Source organism: Lytechinus variegatus, chromosome 3 (assembly GCF_018143015.1).
Source record: "Lytechinus variegatus isolate NC3 chromosome 3, Lvar_3.0, whole genome shotgun sequence".
NCBI classification, from domain to species: Eukaryota; Metazoa; Echinodermata; class Echinoidea; order Temnopleuroida; family Toxopneustidae; genus Lytechinus; species Lytechinus variegatus.
In genome coordinates this window covers 8,746,907-8,770,136 of record NC_054742.1, presented here as the reverse complement: position 1 = coordinate 8,770,136, position 23,230 = coordinate 8,746,907, and the positions used below count along the sequence as shown (strand labels likewise).

At 37.0% G+C, this 23,230-nt stretch overlaps 2 protein-coding genes across 2 annotated transcripts in view; one reads left to right on the top strand and one right to left on the bottom strand.

Annotated features, from left to right (window-relative positions):
* The window catches only part of LOC121410154 (NUAK family SNF1-like kinase 1), a 60,095-nt gene extending 50,947 nt beyond the window's left edge, over positions 1 to 9,148 (top strand). Inside the window, exons 5-7 of the mRNA XM_041602049.1 lie at positions 4,147 to 4,266; positions 4,738 to 4,870; positions 7,218 to 9,148. Of these exons, the coding sequence (XP_041457983.1) occupies positions 4,147 to 4,266; positions 4,738 to 4,870; positions 7,218 to 8,350 (1,386 nt within the window). The 3' untranslated portion in view covers positions 8,351 to 9,148. The remainder of the gene's footprint in view (positions 1 to 4,146; positions 4,267 to 4,737; positions 4,871 to 7,217) is intronic.
* Positions 9,149 to 16,568: 7,420 nt separating this feature from the next.
* Positions 16,569 to 23,230, bottom strand: part of LOC121410153 (creatine kinase, flagellar-like) — a 28,644-nt gene continuing 21,982 nt past the window's right edge. The window contains exon 3 of the mRNA XM_041602048.1: positions 16,569 to 22,407. Coding sequence (XP_041457982.1) covers positions 19,050 to 22,407 — 3,358 coding nt within the window. The 3' untranslated portion in view covers positions 16,569 to 19,049. The remainder of the gene's footprint in view (positions 22,408 to 23,230) is intronic.

The following is a 23,230-nucleotide window of genomic DNA, read 5'->3' as shown; positions in this document are numbered from 1 at the left end:
ATTGGTTTTTTTTTCTACTCTTCCCATTGCCGGCACTAAGAGATAGGGAGGAAGTCGGGGCAGTAGTTCCCAATGCTCTAAATGGCCCTTTATTCCCTTTAATTTTGTTAATTTGAGCCCCCTTAATGTGCATGCACCGGGTCAAGCAGGTGTTTATCGTGTTACCCGAATCGAGTTCTACAAGTTAGGATAGGTGGTTACCCTGGCTAGGCCGTCGGGATATCCCTGGGGGCCCCTTGAAAAAAATACTTTTTTTAATTAAAAAATGGTCTAAATAGCCCTTTATTCCCTTTAATTTTGTTAATTTGAGCCCCCTTAATGTACATGCGCCGGGTCAAGCAGGTGTTTATCGTGTTACCCGAATCGAGTTCTACAAGTTAGGATAGGTGGTTACCCTGGCTAGGCCGTCGGGATATCCCTGGGGGCCCCTTGAAAAAAATACTTTTTTAAATTAAAAAATGGTCTAAATAGCCCTTTATTCCCTTTAATTTTGTTAATTTGAGCCCCCTTAATGTACATGCACCGGGTCAATCAGGTGTTTATCTTGTTACCCGAATCGAGTTCTACAAGTTAGGATAGGTGGTTACCCTGGCTAGGCCGTCGGGATATCCCTGGGGGCAACTTGAAAAAAATACTTTTTTTTTTAAAATGGTCTAAATAGCCCTTTATTCACTTTAATTTTGTTAATTTGAGCCCCCTTAATGTACATGCACCGGGTCAAGCAGGTGTTTATCGTGTTACCCGAATCGAGTTCTACAAGTTAGGATAGGTGGTTACCCTGGCTAGGCCGTCGGGATATCCCTGGGGGCCCCTTGAAAAAAATACTTTTTTAAATTAAAAAATTGTCTAAATAGCCCTTTATTCCATTTAATTTTGTTAATTTGAGCCCCCTTAATGTACATGCGCCGGGTCAAGCAGGTGTTTATCTTGTTACCCGAATCGAGTTCTACAAGTTAGGATAGGTGGTTACCCTGGCTAGGCCGTCGGGATATCCCTGGGGGCAACTTGAAAAAAATACTTTTTTTTTAAAAATGGTCTAAATAGCCCTTTATTCCCTTTAATTTTGTTAATTTGAGCCCCCTTAATGTACATGCGCCGGGTCAAGCAGGTGTTTATCTTGTTACCCGAATCGAGTTCTACAAGTTAGGATAGGTGGTTACCCTGGCTAGGCCGTCGGAATATCCCTGGGGGCCTCTTGAAAAAAAAAATTAAATTAGAAATTTCCAACCCTTTTATTCACTGACTTTTGTCCCCTAAAAAATCCTCGTATTAGGGCAAGCCAGCTATTTTATGGTTGCCCGAGACGTGTTCCACCTTTTAAACCCCCTAGCTAGCTTTCAAAACCCCTAATTTTTTAATATCGAATATTGAATATCTGTCCAACTTCACACGCGTTTGAATATCGAACCTGAATATCCAACCAACTTCACAGTTTGAATATCGAATATCCAACCAACTTCACGCCGGTCATCGTAGATTAGACATCATGGGGCCCGTTTCTCAACACCGTTATAAGTCTAACTTCTTGACTGAATCGGAGATAGTGAGCTACTTGTCCGCTGTTTCACGAAGTCCTCTTTACCAAGTTCAGGCCCAACAAACGTAATCAACCATAGAGGTTGAAATTAAATCCCAAAACAAGTGGGATAATGTAATACAAAATACCGGTAACGATGAAAACCATAGCACATGCTCGATCACACTCGTCGCATGCATGCATCATACACGTGCGTGGTGGTAGTACGCCCTCTATTGCCCTCTCATTTCCAGTATGTTTGACGTGCTGTACTTTTATTTCTCAGCTCTACAGAATTTCTGTGCTCTCCAGAATTTCTGCAGTCTCTATTTTCGACGAGGTAGCGCTATTTGCGATGGACTATAATTCAGTCGTTTTGTTTAATTTTGCGGTTGTCTGTATTTCTGAGGTTGCCTCTATTTCTGTTGTTGTTTATGTTTCTGAAGTTTTTGTGTTCTGAGGTTGTCTATATTTCTGTTGTTTATGTTTCTGAAGTTTTCTTAAATTCTGAGATTGTCTATATTTATTAGGTTGTCTACAATTCTCTGGCTGTCTATATTTTTGAAAATGTCTTTATTTCTGTGGTCTCTATTATTCCTGTAGTTCTCTTCAATTCTGCGGTTGTCTATATTTCTGAAGTTGTATTTAATTCTATGAATGTCTTTACATTTCTCAGTCTTTCTCTATTCCTGCATGAACCTATATTTCTGTGATTGTGTTCAATTATATGGTTATCTACGTATTTTTTTATCATTTATTATTCTTTGCGATTGTCTTGTTTTTGTGTTTGTCCTTATATATTTCTGCACTAATGTTTGATTCTGTGAATTTCTATTTTTTTGTTATCTTAATTATTTTAAAAATTTCTTTATTTTTAGATATATTTCTGCATTTTAGTTTATTTTCAACGGTACATATATATTTCTCAAATCGGTAATTTTGGCACTTATGGCCGCCCATATTTTCTGAGCCACTTCCAGGGTTAGGTGAAAAATATAGGAATTTACTGTTGAGCAATGAAATTTGTTTTCTGCTGAAAGATGTTTTGATAGATTGGTTTGACATCATGTCATGATGGGAAGAGTTTCCTGCTAAGTTCCATGTGATACTGCCAAGTATTCAGACTTGTTTTTCTGCAATATGACAGTTTTGTGAAAAACAGTTTCAGTAACTTCTAGAAGTTTTTGCAGGATAATGATGGATAGAATTGCATTGTATTTGGAGTACTATTTGTGATATTACAACAGTGTGGGATGATCTTTAACTCTCAGTTAATAGATGAAGCTTTCTAGAGAATGTTTCATTTGATCTTGACATGGAATTTGATGATGATGATGATGATGCTGGTAATGATGATGATGGTGATGATGATGGTGATGATGATCGTGATGATGATGATGATGATGCTGGTAATGATGATGATGATGATGCTGGTAATGATGATGATGGTGATGATGATGATAATTTTGATGATGGTAATAATGAAAATGTCTTAAAATGTGCCTTTTGAAAAGTGGCCCTTTCATAGGCCTGGCCTATTTTAGCTCAATGAAACACAGAGATGATGAAGAGCTACATCTAATACCCTTTTCATAAACCCATCCTCCAATTAGCCGCCTAAGAGTAATGCGGATAATTCAATAAAAATTGCGTTCACAAACTCCGAAAATAAGCCACATTATTTTTACGAGCGCCCGTCCTGAAAAAGGCGGATAATCGTCATGACAACTGGACACGCCCCCTCCGATGCGGTTGTGTTGGAAAAGGGTGACCTTGTGACCGCACCATGGCAATTGTCCGCATTATTTGGAAATGCGTTCATAAACTCAAAATCTTGTCCCGATGCTGCTATTATGCGGATAATAGCAGCATCAAAATAATGCGGATAACTCTGGTCCTCCTCCAATTTTACGACCAAATTATGCTGCTATTAGCTGCATAATTGGGTTTATGACAGGGGTATAAAACACAGAAGGAACTCTGATATCACGAATTCAGAGTGGAATGTTAAAAGGGCTTTTTGTCTCGCCCACCAGAGGTGAAGGCAAGGCTTAAGGATCCAAATGTCATCCGTCACAAACCTTATGACACATAAATTCTGCAACCGTAAGTCACTTTTCAACCAAACTTGGGTTGTAGATGCACTGAGGAGACCTGCATATCATGGCACAATCAGAGGTCACATGGTAAGGTCAAAGGTCATTTTGAGGGCAACGATATGACACAGAACTCTGCAACTGTAAGTCGCTTTTATACCAAACTTGGGTTGTAGGTGTACTTAGGAGACCTGCATGTTATTGTGTTCGGAGGTCACATAGAATGGTCAAAGTTCATTTTGAGGTCAACATTAAAGTTTATATGTGCATCCTGGATTTTTATGGACATTGATCTGGCCAAGAACTCAGGATAAATGCACCTGTCTGCTGTCACTACCCATCTCCCCATATTTCTTTGAATAATTATGTGAAAATGGTTTAATCTCTCAGCAGAAGTGTGACTTGATGATCTGTTCCAGATGATTAAGTATCTTTAACTCACACCTACACCTACTATAATTTTCAATGGATGGATAGCCAAACAGCTCTAATAAATTTTCTTTTTATTTCCCTTATCTTCTGTTTTGAAAACAGATTGCTGATTTTGGTCTTTCAAGTTACTACAGTGACAATGATCTCCTACATACATTCTGTGGAAGTCCTCTTTATGCTTCTCCTGAAATAGTCAATGGTCAACCATACCATGGTCCAGAGGTAAGTTCATCAAACAAATTCAGATATATTGATGGAAGGCAGTATCCATGTTGAGAAGTATTTGATTGTTACACAGAAGCTTCTCTTGATTAATTGTTAACCAATGTAATGATTATTGATTTATCTTCTGAAATCTGCCATCTCTTTTAATCTCAATCAGTGAGAATTTTCTGTTGGTAATGTGACCTTTGGTCATTATGCTCAAATCTTCGTATCAGCGTATGCTTATTATAACCATGGCTTTATCATGGGCTAGTCTACTCCTCATCTGTTATTCAACCAAATTGTTGACTTTGGAAGCTGTAGCTCTCTACCAGAAATGTATTTTATTTGAGAAGAAGCAAGAAAAGGAAACTCAAGTCTTTCACTGTTGCCTGGGGACCACATAATTGATTTTTGATTTCATCCATCATTTATTAACTTGCATGATGTTGATTTCTACAGTTTACTTTACTCTGACATCATTTATAGGTTGATTGTTGGAGCCTTGGTGTCATCCTGTATGCTATGGTTTATAAGACGATGCCTTTTGGAGGAGATGATTTCAACAATCTTAAGAGACAGATCATTGAAGGGCGATATTATGATCCATGTCCTGGCACAGGTTGGTTATTTAAAGGCTCACTTAGGGGGCAGTACAAGAAATTTGTTTGCAATAGATTTCAAGCACTTGCACATTTGTGATTGGACAGTTTTAACGTGATAGATACAAGTGAAAATCAAGAGTCTGATCTTGGTTTTTTTTTAGTAAATAGAGGAAGCAATTGAGGTTATTCCCGAATGAGTTTGGTTTTTATTTTTTACAACATTGCATAAGGTGTGGCGGAATGATGATTTATTGATTTTTAAACCTAGAATGGACTTGCAAATATCTATAAAGTTTTCCCCACAGTAGCCATGCTAGAGGACAAAGAATTCAAACCTATACATTAGACAATGATCAATCATTGTTGTTATGATCTAATGCACAAGTTTCCCATTGTTATGTCATCCAATGTGGCTACTTGTGATGTCATGTCATGTGGGAACTGTCTATTGCAAGTTCTTCCAAACCCAACTGAGAGTGCTCAGTCATTTTCAGCAACACTCTAAAAAAACACTGTGTGAATTATATGTGATAAGAACTGAAAGGTTTTGGGATGGAGGTATCCAAGTAAAGTAAGAATTCAGGTACTGGCAGTGTATCTCAACATCTGCTTCTTGTATTGTAGATGTGGTTAACTGTGCAAAAAGGGCATGATTAGTGAGTGAATGCTGAATGTTGATCGGTCCATCACCAGACAGTATGTTTCTTAAATTGTGTGAAAACAGTTGATTTAGCCCCATTTTCTGACAGAACTTCCTGCCCTCTACTATAGACTCTGTGAAAATTGCATTTTTAGCATTTAAAACATTTATTGTATTTCAAAACAATCTTACAACAATCTTGCTAAATCTAGTTGGTTTTCACTTTTATGCCATCTAATAAAATAAAAATAACATTCTGAAATTCAAATAGGAAAGTAGGGCACATTTCAGTGATTTAAGTTATACAACTATAGACGAGGCATTAAAATAAAGATAAAAGAGATAGCTTTAAAAAAGAATTGCATTTAATTCAAACACTCTTCTCATTTTGCTGTTTTTATAAATTCTTTCCAATCAAATATTTGAATTAAGAATAACTACTGAAAGAAACATATCAAGTAGTAATTCAGCTCATATAATTGTTGAGTCTTTCACTTCATTATTTGAATTTTTCATTTATCTCTTTTGTTAAAATGCTTATAAATGACAGATAACTCTGTAATTAAGTGTTAAAATATCTATGAAAAACAGGAAAATGGATAACAAGTATGAGGAACCATAATTTCTTCATGAAAAGTAATAGAAATAAAAGCCAATTAAGGCTTGATACTTTTTGTCTCGCCTGCATAGCAGAGCGACTATAGGTGCCGCTTTTCCAACGGTGGCGACGGCATCGTCAACATTGAAAATTTAACCAAGTTTAAGTTTTTGAAATGTCATCATAACTTAGAAAGTGTACATACCTAGTTCATGAAACTTAGACATAATGGTAATAGTGTATCACTGAAGATCCTGCCCGAGTTTCAGGTCACATGACCAAGCTCAAAGGTCACTTAGGGTCAGTGAACTCTGACCATGTTGGGGGTATTTGTGGAATTTTTATCCTAACTTTGTAATTGTATATATTTAGTTCATGGAACTTAGACATAAGAGCAATTAAGTATCCCTGAACATCCTGTGTGAGTTTCAGGTCACATGACCAAGGTCAAAGGTCATCTAGGGTCAGTGAACTTTGATAATGTTGGGGGTATTTGTGGAATTGTCATCATAGCTTAGAATTCATAGATCTAGTTCATTAAACATTGTCACAAGATTAACGATGGATCCCTGAATATCCTGTGTGCATTTCAGGTCACATGGCCAAGATCAAAGGTCATTTAAGGTCAATGAATTTTGACCATTTCGGGGGTATTTGTTGAATTGGCATCATAACTTAATGTTTATGGATCTAGTTCATTAAACTTCGACATAGAAGTATCCATGGATCCCTGAATATCCTGTGTGCATTCAGGTCACATGACCAAATCAAAGGTCATTTAAGGTCAATGAACTTTGGCCGGATTGGGGGTATTTGTTAAATTGGCATCATTACTTTGAAAGTTTATGTTTCTACACATGTTATAGTTTATGAAACATAGACATAAGGGTTATCAAGTATGTTTTGCACACGTCTTAGGTCACATTTGGGTCTATAGACATATTATTGTATCATCATATGAGTGTTTTCTTTTGTGAATGTTTCCAAAGTCAGCACTGTTGCTATTTTGAATCTTGTAATGCAGGCGAGAGAGCCAGAGGCATTCCACTTGTTTACTTGGATTCATTCATTCATTCTACTTGAATCAAATGAATGTTATGGGGTTTTTTTCTGTTTGTCTTTACAGTGCAATCTCAACTTATCAGACATCTTCTATCGATAGATCCACGCTACCGAGCAACCATCTATGATGTAGCTCATCACCCTTGGGTGTTTGGTGAGGATGCTAATGAGATTCTTACCATGGAGTTTGCTTCATCAATTGGTGAACAAAACACAGACTCATCAAAGGAAAGAGAAAGCACTGAATCTAGTGATACTGAGAGTGACAATAAGCCTCCTATTGTAGCTGTTAAACCAACAAGTATTCTGAAGGCAAGTTCCAAAGACAGTGATTCTATGGTAGCTACAGAACGGGTCAATGAACAATCCATTTTGGTTGAGGAACAACCAAAGGTGTCAGTTTCTAGCAATGATTCGGGTAGTGATTCTCCAAGCAGTCCTCTTGAACTCAAGGCCAAAGGTTTACCACAGGTCAAGGGAGTGATACAGAATGAAACAGACAGCTTCTTGAGCTTAGCTAGTTCAACTGCAACTCTTCCTTCTGAGGCCTCTATAGCAATAACCAATGATGATGTCTTTGGAAGAGCAGATGTTCCGGTGACGGATGTTGTAAAGCGAAGAGCAGAGCCTGGTAAGGTTGTCAGAGCCCAAAGACCAGCTACTGTTGGTGCTCTGTACAGTGATCTTCCATCTCCAAGGACATTGGTCAATCAACTCATTGGAGAAGATACCATATTTGAGTGTAGTTCAGAAGAGAAAAGGGCAAGTGCTCGTCTCTCAAAGCGAATCTCTTGTGGCAAGTACTCTAAAATTACAGAACTTTGGGAATCCATTTTCAATGAGTCACACTTGCAGGCAGTGATTTCATCAAAATCACCAAAGTCTGGATCTGATGAGAGCCCTGGATCCAGCTCTAGTGAGGACCTCCTGGAGATCTTGAACTCTCAACATCTCAAGAAAAGTTACAGTAGCTCCTTTAAATTGACCAGACATCGCTTCTCCAACCATCGTCGGTCAATGCGCACACATAAAGAAATGGTCATCATGGAAGCCCAACAACTACAGATGAGGTCTGAGTCTCTTTTTGAGAAACCAGAATTTCGTAAGGGAACTCGAGATTCTGGTCTTGGCGATGATTTGGAGAACTTGGCAAAAGTTTATCAGAAAGCATTAGAGATATCTAGTAGTGTTAATTGATCAAAGTGTCTTTCCTTAAAACTATCAATAGAAATTGGTCTGATAGGTTGAAGGAAGCTATAGTGAACTTATTTTCAAATAATATTTATCAATCTAGTCTATTCCAAGATACAAGCCTTCATGTTCGTACAATATCAAAGGTCAGTTGAATCGTTTTACTGTTGTAGCCTAATGTTTTAAATCTCTTTTCATACTGTGTGAATGAATTGATGGCTATCAACCTTATGAGTAAGAGGAAACCAATCAAGTCATTTTTTTTTCTCTCCTAGTAGAACCTATTTCATGAAAAAAAATGTTTTCAATTTACAAATACATATTTTGTGAAATATTGAAATGAGATGTGTATAGAAAAAGTGAACAGATGCATTCCATTGGTAAAGTGTTAAGCAAAATGCAAATCATCTTGGAATTTTTCAAAGTTAAACATCAGTGGCTTGTGGTTTAATAAAAGAGTGGCCTCATATGCAATATGATTTCGTTTCAATTAAGTGTATTGTGGGTAATTACACCACAAACAATCCATCTCTAAAATGGTACTCTAGGCTGTGAATAATAAAGTTGTACAGATAAAGCGAAATCAGACAAACAAAATAATGAAAATTTTATCAAAATCCGTTAAGGAATGATAAAAATTATGACATTTCTAATTCCTAGTGAAACAGTTCAATGCATGTCATCATGAATATTCAGTTAACAAACTGATGATGTTAAATCTTCACATGCTCTTTTGTATTTTATTATATCAAACTATGTTTATTCAAATTTTGTCTTCCAAAAATTGAAAATATTGGATTGACAAGTGATTTAATGCATTAGATATTTATTGCTGCAACCCGTTTTATTGTCTCACCTGCGAAGCGGCGAGGTCAACACCAAATCTTAACAGAAGGTTAAGTTTTTTAAATGACAGCATAACTCAAAAGTATATAGACATAGTTCATGAAACTTAGCCATAAGTTTAATCAAGTATTATTGAACATTATGCCTGAGTTTCAGGTCACATGACCAAGGACAAAGGTCATTTAGGGTCAATGAACTTAGACCATGTTTGGGAATCAACATCAAAATCTTAACCTAAGGCTACGTTTTTGAAATGTCATCATGACTTAAAAAATATATGGACCTAGTTCATGAAACTTGGAGATAAGGTTAATCAAGTATCACTGAACATCTCATGCGAGTTTCAGGTCACATGATCAAGGTCAAAGGTCATTTAAAGTCAATAAACTTTGGCCATGTTTGGGGTATTTGTTGAATTACCATCATAACTCTGTTAGTGTATTGGTCTAGTTCATAAAACTTGGATATAAGAGTAATCAAGTATCACTGGATATCCTGTGCGAGTTTCAGGTCACATAACCAAGGTCAGTGGACTTTGACCATGTTGTGGGTATTTGTTGAATAACTATTATAACTCTGAAAGTGTATGGATCTAGTTCATAAAACTTGGACTTAAGAGTAATCAAGTATCACTGAACATCTCATGCGAGTTTCAGGTCACATGACCAAAGTCATACGTCATTTACGGTCATTTAATTTTGCCCATTTTGGAGGTGATTATTAGATTGCTGTCATAAATTTCAAAGTTTATAGATATAGTTTATAAAATGTGGATATAGGGGTAATCAAGTATCACTGACAAATGTTTGGTCACATGATTAAGGTCAAATGTCATTAATTGTCAATGAACGTAGTATTGTATCATTATATGAATGAGGTTTTTGTGAATAATTATTTCATAGTAGTTTGCAAAGTCAGCACTGCTGCTGTATTGAATCGCACGATGGAGGTGAGACTGCTAGAGGCGCTCCACTTGTTATGATTTCATGTAATAACATGAAAAGGGAAAGTGGGGACATGACATCAGCCCACCTAATTGATATTCATGATGACGTGCATGTAACTGTCTTTACAAAATATTTCTAAACAATAAAACTCCACTTTGTAATAGCTGATTTTTATGAAATTTTCAGCATTTTGCTTGGTGAATGTTACTCTTATTTATTTAGCCTTGAGTTCCCCTTTCATTTCTTTTTGCCTTTATAACAAATAGGTTGTAGTTTGCACTCATGATTTGATTTGATTTAAAAGTTACATTTTCAACAACTGACTTTCATTATCTTGCCATGTGATATATATTTTTTGATAACTAATTAATGAACATCCCGTTGATTTGAATTGGTGCTCTTTTAAAGTCTTTCTTTATCTTTTTGAAAGTGTCACATATAATAGTGTAATTAATACACACTTTTGAAAAAGTTTAGATCCAATGAAGCAACTATTTCTTTGTTTTTGAGCCTTTGACAATCTCTCTTTCAATGAAAGGAAGAAAACACTCCAGCTACCCTTTTGTGAAAGATAAGCTTTGGGAGGTATGAAAACATAGAGGGCGCTACCTAATATTTAGGCTCTGTCAATTTTGTCAACATATTCGTCTTTCCTGACAGTGATGCAAGAATGTATTGGTGGATATTGTTCTCTGCTTTCTAATTTTAAGTTGAGTTAACATCTTCGCAATATTTGGATTGTCTGGTTGAATTGTTGATGTAGGGACGGAAATTTTCATAAATCATACTAAGTCTCTCCAAAGAGTCACATGAATTAGAGACATGTATTACAACAACACTTTGGCCCATATTCTCAAAAGAGTTTTCAATTGTACCATGGTATAAAACCATGGACTATGCTGATTTATTTCATTAACGCGCTTTATTTTAAGTGCACTTTGCCAAAAGCACGCATTTGATTGGCTACAACTTTGTGTACACGATGAAACAAGCGTAATTATGTTTAAAAATCTGCATCATCCAGGGTTTTGACCATGGTACAATTCAAACATCTTTGAGAATGTGGGTCTTTATTATCATACTACAATCCATGTTAACAATTGATTAATTAATTGGGAGATTTGTTGATGTGAGAACATGAGAAAGCCGAGGTGATATCTGCAACCAAGTGATGTGCTTATTGGCTTTATTATATTTTCACTCACCTTCATATTATTTTTTAATGTGTTTTTTGTCATTTCAGCAATAATACTAAAGTACTTAGCAACTCCTAAATGGTAATCTTATTAAAAAAGTAATAAAATGAAGTATTTTTCTTTACTGATTAACCTAAATTTGACTAATATATTTATTTTTTGGATATTTCCTCTAATTGATTTTTAAGTAAGGAAACTAGTTAGATACGCAGTTAAAATCATAATAATATCTTTAAAACTCGAATTTGATCCAATGAGTGCAATAACCACTTACTTCTCTTTAATTATGTTTTTACATTGCTGTTAATTCTTTAATAACTTGTATAGGATGTTATGTGAATAATTTTACTAAATCGTGCAACATTTTAATTATTTTAGCCCATCTTTTTACAAATATTATCACTGCGGATTATACTTATCATGTCGTACCATATGTGTGTTACAATGTTAGTAATAAACATAGTTCCAAACTCCCCCCATCATGATGATAGTGATATGGAATTCTTCTGTGCCTCTTATATTGTAAGGGTTTCCACACCAAATTATGTAATCTTTTTTAGTCGTGTAAATACAGTGAATATTTTATAACACAGTTTTCTTGCTAAAATAACCTATGATCCAGACTCTCAGGTTCAGCCTATAAACACTTTGAAATACTCTTGCAAAGTGACTTTAAGTGCTTCGCTGTGTTTTTTCCAAATTCTAAGTAGGATATTAAGTGTCATTAAGTTAGGCACACAGTGAAATTGATGCTTTCCTTTTCAGAATAATACAGTCCTCTCCAAACACTATATTTACTTTCCATCAATTGACAACATATTATCTTGTTTTCAATTGATATTTCTCAATATTGGTGCAAAGATATCTTAGAGTTCTGAAATTGAAAATCATGTTCAAATGTGAAATTCAGTCTTTGGTGATTTAATGGGAGAAGAGAGATGTATTTCATCAGCAACAAATAAAAACTAGCAAGATGTTTGGATTTCATTACATTTGTTAGAGCAATGATTGCTCGTTTGGAAGCACATACATGCAAACATAGAACTATATCCCATCATTCTTAACCAAAAGCCTATCAAATTTCTAACATGAATTCCTCAGAGGAATTAAAGGTAGGAGCATTTGTTGTAGGAATAATTAGGTCTTCCCTCCATGTATTTTACTCTGAAAAATATCAGTAAGGATAGTAAAAGAATTGCCAAAGATATACAGGATTAAATATCAGCCGATTGATTTCAAACAATAACCATACAATTTATGATGAATGTTGTCATTAACTTTTTTATACAAATGTAACTGCATGAATTAACCGGTATTTAAGAACCATGATTATGATAATCCAGAAGAATCTCTTGTTATCTTGTAGCAGTATGATAATCTGTCTATTAATATAATAAGGAAATAAATTTTCTCATATAATTATAAAAGAAACAATGCTGTGTGTATTTTGTTCTAATTGTATACATTTCTTTGATATTTACATTACATGTGAATCTATTTATTAGACAAAATTCAACTCAAAAGATATGAATAGTGCATGTTTTGCATGTTCTGATATTGATGAAAGACTGACTTATAAAAGGTTTACTGAATATGATAGTCATATAACTTTCATGTCTGCCACATTCGATGTTGATGTAATTGGCGTAGGTGGGGTGGTCAGCCACAGAGCAATCGTAGCCAGGATTTCATTTTGGAGGGGGCAGTAAATGCACGCTAAGCGTGCCAACACTTACAGAGCGCGCTCCCTAGGGGGTGGGTGCAGCTTTTAGTGTTTCATAAATTAAAATGAAAAGGAGCCGTTTCTCTTGTCTCTAGTACCTCCAATTCGGCTGACTATATTGCGATTTTTAACCTTGTTTTCAAAAGTGATTGTGAACGCACAAAAGAGGTATACAATGAAGGAAATTAAAATGATAATAACTCCGCGCGAAGCGCGGAAGCTAAAGCGTTTTATCAATTTTTCTTGCCATAAAAAGGGTCCAGAGAAAAGGGTATTCTCAAAGATATATTGAATACTCTCTTTGTAAAGATCAGATTTGATTACAAACAATTTAGCAACAGTGCATATTTTTAACCCGCAAAACAGAGGAGAAGATTGGTAGAGGAAGATATTCCTCCCCGCGCAGAGCAATGAAACTCTGAAATTTCAAAGGGCGGACGTTTCATCAAATGTAGATATCTCTAATACTCAGTCGGCTCTAATTCAATTGATTTTCTAAGATTATTGAACTTCATTACAAGGAAAATAGTGCGCAAAAAGTTGAAACTTCTATGATTTATTGAAATTATCTATCTATATTTGAAAAAAGGATGCCTAATTTTTTGGACTTATCCTGAAGCGCTTCATTTTGAATATGAAGAAACTTAAGTGTCATTCAAAATTTCAAACTGAGGGCGCAAAACAGGACAGGAGATGAATGTATACAGGGAAATGACATGAAGTTTAATACAATTTGATAAAAAAAAATTTTACTTTTTTATTTAATACGACACGAATTTCATATCTTCCTCTTTTTAAATTAGGAACCTGTTTGCCCCAAAATTATGGTTGTTTGGTAATGAGCTGAAAAGCGGGAGAAGTTGACTTTATGGAGGTGACGGCAGAAACTGATATAAAGATTTTACCCGCTCGGAGCCGACCAGACCAGAAGTTGCGCGATTAATTGAAAAAAAGGATAACTTCATATATTTACTTCGGCCTAACCTTACTCAAATTCATGCCCTAATGTATACAATTTTAACTTTAACTGGCAAGAAGCACATAGCTGAGGTGGAAAAACAGGGTTAGAGAAAAGGTGGGGGAAACAATGGAGAACTTCAATATAATCATTTAACCGCGCGCAGCGCGGAAGCAAAATTCATATAAAAATATAGAGCAAGAAGAGTGAAGGAGTTTCTCTTTTGAGAAAAAAAAAAGAATAATAAGAAAAAAAACACAAAGCCACCTTTCTTCGCTTTCCTCCCTTCCCTTTTCCTTTTCTCCTCTCTTTTTTTCCCTTCTTTTTTTTTCTTTTTGGGGACGTTTTTAAAAAAAAAGATAAAAATGTTTTTAGAATGTCATATGCAACCAGCTTTTCTACAGATGGTAAAAATCAATGAAAGGTCATTTTCCCAAAAATTTGAAAACGGTTTTTATTGTAGATTCAGTATATCAATAGACCAATCATTACACACCCGTTTCTGAAATGATAATTAAAAAATACATTATTAATAGTCAACACAAACCAACAAAAAATTGAATTTTATGCGTTCATATTACATAGCATTTGGGGCAGCAGTATATGGCTTCACAAAATAAATAACCTTCTTAATCTTTGATTGAATATCTTGAAACATTCACCAATATATTTCATTTTTTCTGGTATTTTTACAGCAGACTTTTCATCAGGGTGAAATTCCTCTTTTAATAGGTAAGGAAAGATTGGAGATGTTTCCTAGATATTGTCAGTTACACTGAGGTTTGCATTTCTTGGTGAGAATAAGGGAAAATAAGATTACTGTTGCCATAGGAAATTGATGCAGCATGGGAGTTGAACCCAACACACTGTGAATAACAGGTGCCACAAAACAAATGTCAAAGTGGGGGAGGGGGAGGACTGAAGAACTGACCCCCCCCCCCCCCGGTTACGCGGCCCCTGAATTTCGGTCCAAATACACTGGACCACTGTAACTCGACAACAATAAATACATTGTGCAGAAATACGTGGACCTACTAGGTCCATGTTCAAATCAATGTAAATTTTTACGGACAAATTGAAGAGCGCCATCTTTTTTAAAAAATACCGAGAATAGACTCTAATTTGTATTTTTTCATCTTGGCATTTTATATCCTACGTCATAAAACTCCCGAGCGTGTTACATTGTCATGTCATCTAGTCGTGTTTCAATTAGTTTATATTCACTCCGTCTAAATGCCATTTGGTCTACACTACACTTGGTCTAAATTCAGCTTTCGTTTTATTTTTTTTTTCGTTTTGTCAAATGAAAATTTTATTCATAAATAGTTCGTTTAGATTCGGTGGATACTAGGCGATTGTGTATCGCCTAATTGGAAATGAGACAAATTGGTAAATGGTCTGAATTAAATGACAATAAGAAAAAAAAATGGTTGATGAAGTGGTTTTCGACAAACTAGGATTAGGTCATGTGGGATGAGACCAAACGGAATGCAGACAGATGTAGAGACAGTAGACCAGTCATGACAATAGTTATAAGCTTTGATTAAGGACCCGCTGTAGTACCTCACTGATCTCCCTGCCCCTTCTCTCTCCGCAGCAAATTTTCCTATCCATCTCTATTTTCTTTCTTCTTCAATATCCTTTGGCCATTTAGCCCCTTATTACTCCCTCAACATTTATATTCATCTCGGTATGAACCTAGGAAGAGGAGGTGCTGAAAGTGCTAAAGCAGGGGCGCATCCAGGATCTTCCAGGGGGGAGGCATTTTCAAAAAGTAAATTTGACAACCAAAAAAGGTTTTTTTTACTAAAAAAAAACTTAAAAAATAATCAATAGAAAATAGCTGTGACTGACTCTTAATAGGGGGAACATAACTCTCTAGAGTGGGAGGGGCACGGGCCGAAATGCCCCCCCCCCGGATCCGCCACTGTGCGAAGCACCTCCAAGATTTTTCAGGGGGTGCTGTGTATGCCGTTTACTCTGAGCTGAATCCCCAGGGAGTCGGGTTGACAAGAAGAAAGGGCTATTGCTCCAAAATTTCCGCAATATCTTATTTTATTGCTTGCCATTTTTTTCCTGACAACATCCAGAACACCCCCCCCCCCTCAGCACAACACTCCAATTTAAAAATCTTCCCAGGGCCCTACTTCTCGATCGCATACATCTTTTCACACGCACAACCAACTATATATACTCACACTCTCATTTGCTTTTTTAATTCTACATGCAATTTGATATCCGCAAGAAATTTCCCATGATGCACCAAACTTTCTTTTTTCCTCGGAGATAAAGACATATCTTCTACTCCTCTTACATTTCATCTGTCACTCCTTTTCCCCTTTTATTTTTTCTTCTTTTCTCTCTTTCCCTTTATATCTTTCTTCTTTCACACAAACATACGCACTCAGACCGGTACACACACCCAAACCCACTCCCTCTCTCTTCCTATCTCAATTCGACTGATTTCAGCTATATGACACACCAGCATCGACTGTTCATGGTTGACAACACATTTGAAAGACAGATCACAAAATATCTAATAACGCCTGTTGAATGAGGTTGCATATTTCAGTTCTTTTATTCAGATCAGAATCTATTCATGAATATTTCATTTCCATTTCTTTTTTTATTTTATATCAAACTCCAGCTTTCAACTCGTGTATTGACGAGTATTCATCACCAGAAGTAGATATTGACTCTCTTTTCACCTGTGCCTGATAAACAGAGTAAATCAATTCTCTGTATCGATGCTCTTGAATCAATTCTTGATCGGTTTTTTTAATCTTTGATGGCAGTGTCTAAAATTGCAAGCCCTCTTACACAAAAGGTATATTCTAGACGTGCGTAAATTAAACCATTGCCTCGTCAAACCAAACCACAAATTCAAATAATAATCTAATCACAAAATGAAGTCAATGAATAACCTAGTGGTAAAACCGTGTACAAGACCAAAACAATAAAAATTTTGAAGAAGGTAAAATTTAATAAAGTAACTACACTGCAACGTAAGCAAAATGCTTTTCATTATTTCCCCAAATGCATTATTTTATCCCGGATATGAATGTAATAGATTGCAAACTTTGGTTTCATGTGCTGCTATATAAATATTTCTTTGTTAGATGTTTAAACTGAAACATTTTCTATTTATTTTGATGAGTTTACGTAATATTGAATGAATAATGAAGAAAAACCAAACAAATCAATCAAAATAGGAACAGCAAAATAAAACTCATGACTGTTTAAAAAAATCGTTATGCTAACAAGACACCCTATTCCAATGCATATATTTGGAAATATATTAATCCATTAAAACCAAGAGTTGAATCTATAGAAAGTAGATATTCACACATATACATAACATACATTAACAGCCATTATTCGAGCTGATCATTAAGTGGGGAATTTTTTGATAGAAATAATTTAAAAATTCATGATAAACTATAATGGAGATGTATCTTCATGCTATACTACCAGAAAAAGTATTTTGTGGCAGGTAAACCAATTGTGAGTTGTGCAAAATACAATTAACCGTTAAAAATATATTTTCTACAATGTTTCTTATATCTATGGCTATATTCTTTAATATATTATTATCATACCGTGAATTCGTTGAGTTTCTTAACTGCTTACATTATGTACATCAAGACCTTGCTTACCAAGCTGACTTACTACTGCACAGGAAAAAAAATCAAATACTTATTCTCATTAATCATGTTAATATTCGATTCTACATCTCCATGTGTATGTATTATGTTGGTCACATTATAATAAGAATACAAATACAAATATCTATCAATATGAAGCAAACTGAGCATGGTTGCTAAAATTCAAATTTGTTTTTGTCTTTTCAATGGCTAGAGTGTAGAACGAGAAGGACCATTAACGACAGGTAACAGACCTACCTAGGTAAAAAAAAACTTGTAAGGTACGAACAATTTCATCATTACCGCTAAGTATGTTTGGCAATAGAAAATAACACCAAATAAAACACAAGAACCGCCTATGACTATAGATATATTGGGTAAATTCACATCAATTTCACTTTATAATCAATGTTTACCTAGACCGACTTTCACAAACTACCAAATATAATGTTGTGTGTTGCTCATAAGCTTCGAATACATTATGTCATGATTATCACCTAACTACGCACTTGGTTTTACTTCGGAACTTCTTCCGACATACAAATAAATATACGTATATTTCTAAAGCCAATGTACAAGGAATATTATAGTTTTTTTTATGTGATATCACCAGTCCTTTCCTTTGGTTGAATGGTACATTATTATTGTAAATGAATTTATAAAAACGATATTGGAACAACTCGTTTAGGAACCTGATATTCGATCTGTTTTTGTAAATATCTGCAACGAATGGAGGGAATGTTTCATGTGGCCAAAGAAATTTGATGTTATCGTGTTTAGATTCATCGATACCACAAAACCAATCATAATTTTGGACGAGAGCATTGCTCATTTCAATCTTGGTCAATATAGTTCAGTGTTCAAATCCGCATTATATTTGAAGCGGGTCATCGAAGATACTGTCTTTCATGATGTTCCTAGTTATTTCATATTCTAAGTTTCTTGATATCTTCACGTCAAACAATATACATCTCACAACTACCCCCTTGTCATGCCTGGCTGACATGCCAAAGTTTTATTTTATTGAAAAACCAAACAAGAGAGGCAAGATGCATTCACCGCACGATTCCTTTAAGTTACATTTTGCTATAGGTTTATGTGTCATGGATTACGAAGATGTGATGACGAAGCCAACGGGGAGCCGTTACTTTTCCTCAGTCACAATGTAACAGGTAGTATTTTGTCATGTAACGGTAATACATTCGAAATCCAAAGACAATGCTTTTTCAGTGGAAAAACAGCAAAATGCATGCTGATTACATTTTACTCGGGATTTCTGTATGTGTTAGATACATGTGTTATTATATTTGGGTAATATTTGCGATACACCAACGACTTTGAACCCGATATTCAGTTAAGAATACCAGTGATGCTTTGATTTTATGTCAGCTTTATTTCTTAGCTGCTGCTCCTGCACGTAACTTTTCTGGTAGGAGCTTGTTGATGTCTTCTCCCTTCATGAGAGCCTTCTCTAGGTTGACGAGGAGCTTGACACCGTCTACGAGTTGTTGGACAAGGTGGACTTCCGAGAAACCGATGCGATCCGAGTTGGAGATATCAAAGGTGCCGTCAGTTGAGGCAGTGTCTACGCCTCCTGTACCTCTCTTCTGTAGACGCATGTGATCAAGGATTTGATCAAAGCATTGCTGTTGGCTCAACAAAGGGAGCTTCACATGAACACCAGCACGGAGTCCTGTGCCCAGATTGGATGGACAGGTCAGCACATAACCAAGATGCTCATTCCACATGAATTGGTACCCCTTGGATTTGATGGATTCTTCAACCTTTTTCAGGCCATCGCAGAACCTCTCAAACACCCTCTTCATATTTCCTCCTTTTTCCATAGAGATGACTCGAGTATGATCTTCTTCGTTGATCCAGACAAGGAAATTCTTTTCATCATTGTGCCAGATACCACGACCTTGTGGCCAATCACGTGCCATATTGGCACAAAGCAACAGTGGGGATACGGGCTTGTCAAAGAGGAAGTGGTCAGCGATTAACTTCTCTTGTTCTTCATCTGTCATACCGGTGAGAGGGTAGTACCTTCCCTTCAATGGTCCCTCTAAACTCGCCAATGCTTCAGTTGTTATCTTTTCAACGGCTGCACGCTCTGCTCTTGTGCAACATGGGGGAAGTCCAAAGCCGCGGATGCAACGGCCAGTACGGACGCGACTGGACAGAACGAAATCAGGATCCAAATCATCTCCGCCTTTGAGTTCGGCTGCGTTGAGGTTGGTAGGGTGTTTGGCATCAACAGCGTATCCACCATGCCTAGCACTTATAACCGGGTCGAAGAGAGGAGCGAATAGCTGATAGCACTCTTCATCTCCTGCTACCAAACCAACGGTCATGATGTAAGGGTGTCCAGGGTTGTCAACTCCCGTTTGGATGCAGTCATTGAGAGTAACTCCACCTTTTGTCTTCAAGTTGCAGAGTTTGTTGTAGATTTCTTCGGTCATGCACTTGGCCATCCAATTGTTATGCTGAGAGAAATCAGGGTAGTCAGAACTAAAAGGCTTTATTGGTGCCTTGGGACGGCATTGCTCTGGTAGAAGATCAAAGATGTCCTCTCCCTTCTCTAGTTTTTTCTCCATTTTGATGAGAAGCTCAACACCATCAACAACGAACTGAACTTGTTGTACTTCTGACGAACCAAGTCTATCGAGGTTAGAGATGTCAAAGGTACCATCCGTTGAGGCAGTATCAACTCCGCCTGTACCTCTTTTCTGAAGACGGAGGGCTCTTAGAATCTGTTCGAATCTCGGATACTTGCTCAGAAGAGGCAGTTTCACATGTACGCCACCACGGAGACCGGTTCCCAGGTTAGAGGGGCAGGTAAGGACGTAACCCAGATGTTTATTCCACATGATGTCCTTGCCGTCTTTCTTGACTGTCTGCTCGAATTTCTGCAAGCCTTCACAGAACCGCTTGAAGACGGCACGCATGTTTCCACCTTTCTGCATAGAGATGACACGGATATGATCTTCTTCATTGACCCACACCAAGAAATTCTTGTTGTCGTTATGCCAAATTCCTCTTCCTTGAGGCCAATCACGATGCATTTTTGCAGCTGTAAGAAGTGGTGATACAGGCTTGTCAAAAAGGAAATGGTCCTCTATCAGCTTTGATTGCATTTCTTCCGACATGCCTTCCAGTGGATAGTATTTTCCCTTCAGCTCTCCATCAAATTTGTCAAGTGCTCCGACTGTTATCTTCTCTACAGCAGCTCTTTCTTCCACGGTGCAATGTGGGGGCAAAGAATACCCACGAATACTACGTCCAGTACGCACACGAGAAGACAGCACATACTTCGGATCCAGGTTATCTCCTCCTTTAAGATCTGCAAAATTCAAGTTGGTGACATGAACTGCATCTTTCGGATAACCTCCATGTCGTGCATCAATCACTGGGTCAAAGATGCCAGCGAAAACGTCATATGATTCTTCATCTCCTGCAACCATTCCGACAGTCATGATGTGAGGATGACCGGGATTCATGACTCCCGTTCGAATGCAGTCTTCGAGAGTAAAGCCACTTGGTGTCTTCTTGTCCTTCAGACTCTTCCAGATGTCGTATGTCAGACAGTTGGCCATGTGATTATTGTGCTTGGAGAAGTCTGGATAGCCTTCTTTCGTACGTTCAGCTTGAACAACCGCTGGGTCTCGTGGAATTAGGAGACTAACACTTTCAAGAGCCTTTTCCAATTCGATCAACTTCTTGACACCGTCAACCACAGTCTGAACTTGTTGAACTTCAGAAGTGCCTAGACGGTCAAGGTTTGATATGTCGAAAGTACCATCAGTTGATGCAGTGTCAACGCCTCCTGTACCGCGTTTCTGTAACCTGTAATGCTTCAGAACGGCTTGAAAATCCGGATGCCTGCTGAAATTAGGAATCTTGATGTGGACACCTGCACGAACACCTGTACCAAGATTGGATGGACAGGTCAATACATATCCCAAATGCTCATTCCACATGAATTCATACCCCTTTGATTTGAGTGCGCTTTCGACCTTGTTGAGGCCATTGCAGAACCGTGCGAAGACATTCCTCAAGTTACCCCCCTTTTCCATAGAAATAACTCTAGTATGATCTTCCTCGTTAACCCAAACCAAGAAATTCTTGTCAGCGTTGTGCCAAATTCCCCTTGCATCGGGCCAATCACGAGCCATACGCGATGCCGTCAGCAGAGGAGAGACAGGCTTGTCGAATAAGAAATGATCTTCAATCAGTTTATCCTGTTGTTCATTTGTCATGCCCTTCAACGGATAGTATGTGCCTTTTAGTGGCCCATCTAGAGTTGCAAGTGCGTCCGTGACAAGTTTCTCTACGTCTCGTCGTTCAGCTCTCGAGCAGTGTGGTGGAAGGCCGTATCCTCTAATGCAGCGGCCAGTGCGAACTCGAGATGATAGGACGTACTTCGGATCTAAGTCGTCTCCCCCGATTAGATTGTCTGGGTTGAGATCAGTACGGTGCTTTGCGTTGCGAGGATATCCGTTATGCCTCTTATCAATAACTGGATCGAAGAGGTCGCAAAACAGATCAAAAGACTCTTCATCCCCAGCCACCAATCCTACAGTTTTGATGAAAGGATGTCCTGGATTGTCCACCCCAGTCTGCATGCATTGATCCACTGAATAACCGGAAAGGGTGCGAAGGTCAACAAGTTTGTTATAGGTTGAGGGCGTCAAGCCTTCAGCCAGGAAATTGTTGTGCTTGCTTAGGTCAGGATAATTGGGATGGATCCTGTGAAGAAAGAGAAGAAACAAAATAGGCCTACTTGAATATTAGTGTTGATAAATCTGGAGGGTGAGAGATCATTAGTGTAGCGGTATTGTTGGCTACACGAGCAAGTTTAAAAATGACTTGCAAGAAAGAGGCTGACAAGACTCAAATTTAATGAGAAAGCTATTCCCTGAATTAACCACTATTAAAATCACCTACACAGAAAACGTTTAAACAGACGAGAGCTAGATTTAATAGTTTCGGAAAGAAATTTGAACAAGTCGTTTGTTTGGAGTTTGGATCGTTACACTCATTAGCAATAATCCTATTTTTTACTGCAGGTGTTATCTTTTTAAATGAAATAGATTGCAAAGTAGGGTAGACGACGATGATTTCATCACAAACCATACACTCATGATCAAGTGAAATATAAATAATTGCACTGTCCCACTCGTGTGAAGAATAACCATTCAATAAAAAGTATTGCTTAGATTCGTTAGCCACATTTGAAAGAAACATTATAGAAAAGGACTATTTCGAAATTCGAAGACGTGGATGAGTTGTTCAAAAGTGCCAGAAATTCATCAAAATTTGGACCATACTTTTATATTGAAATGCACTATACAGATACAATGTATATCTATATTAAATCTCCCTTGTCATATTTAGCAAAGGGAGTTTGAACTACATAGGCGAAAATCAGGTCTAATTCAATTTGAGAACAGGTTAATATTGTCCTACATGAATATTGATCATGACCAGGATTCGTTTGGATGATAATAGTCTTGTTCATTAAACAGGTTATCTTCAATTAAAGAAGTGAATGAAAAACATGAAATATTTA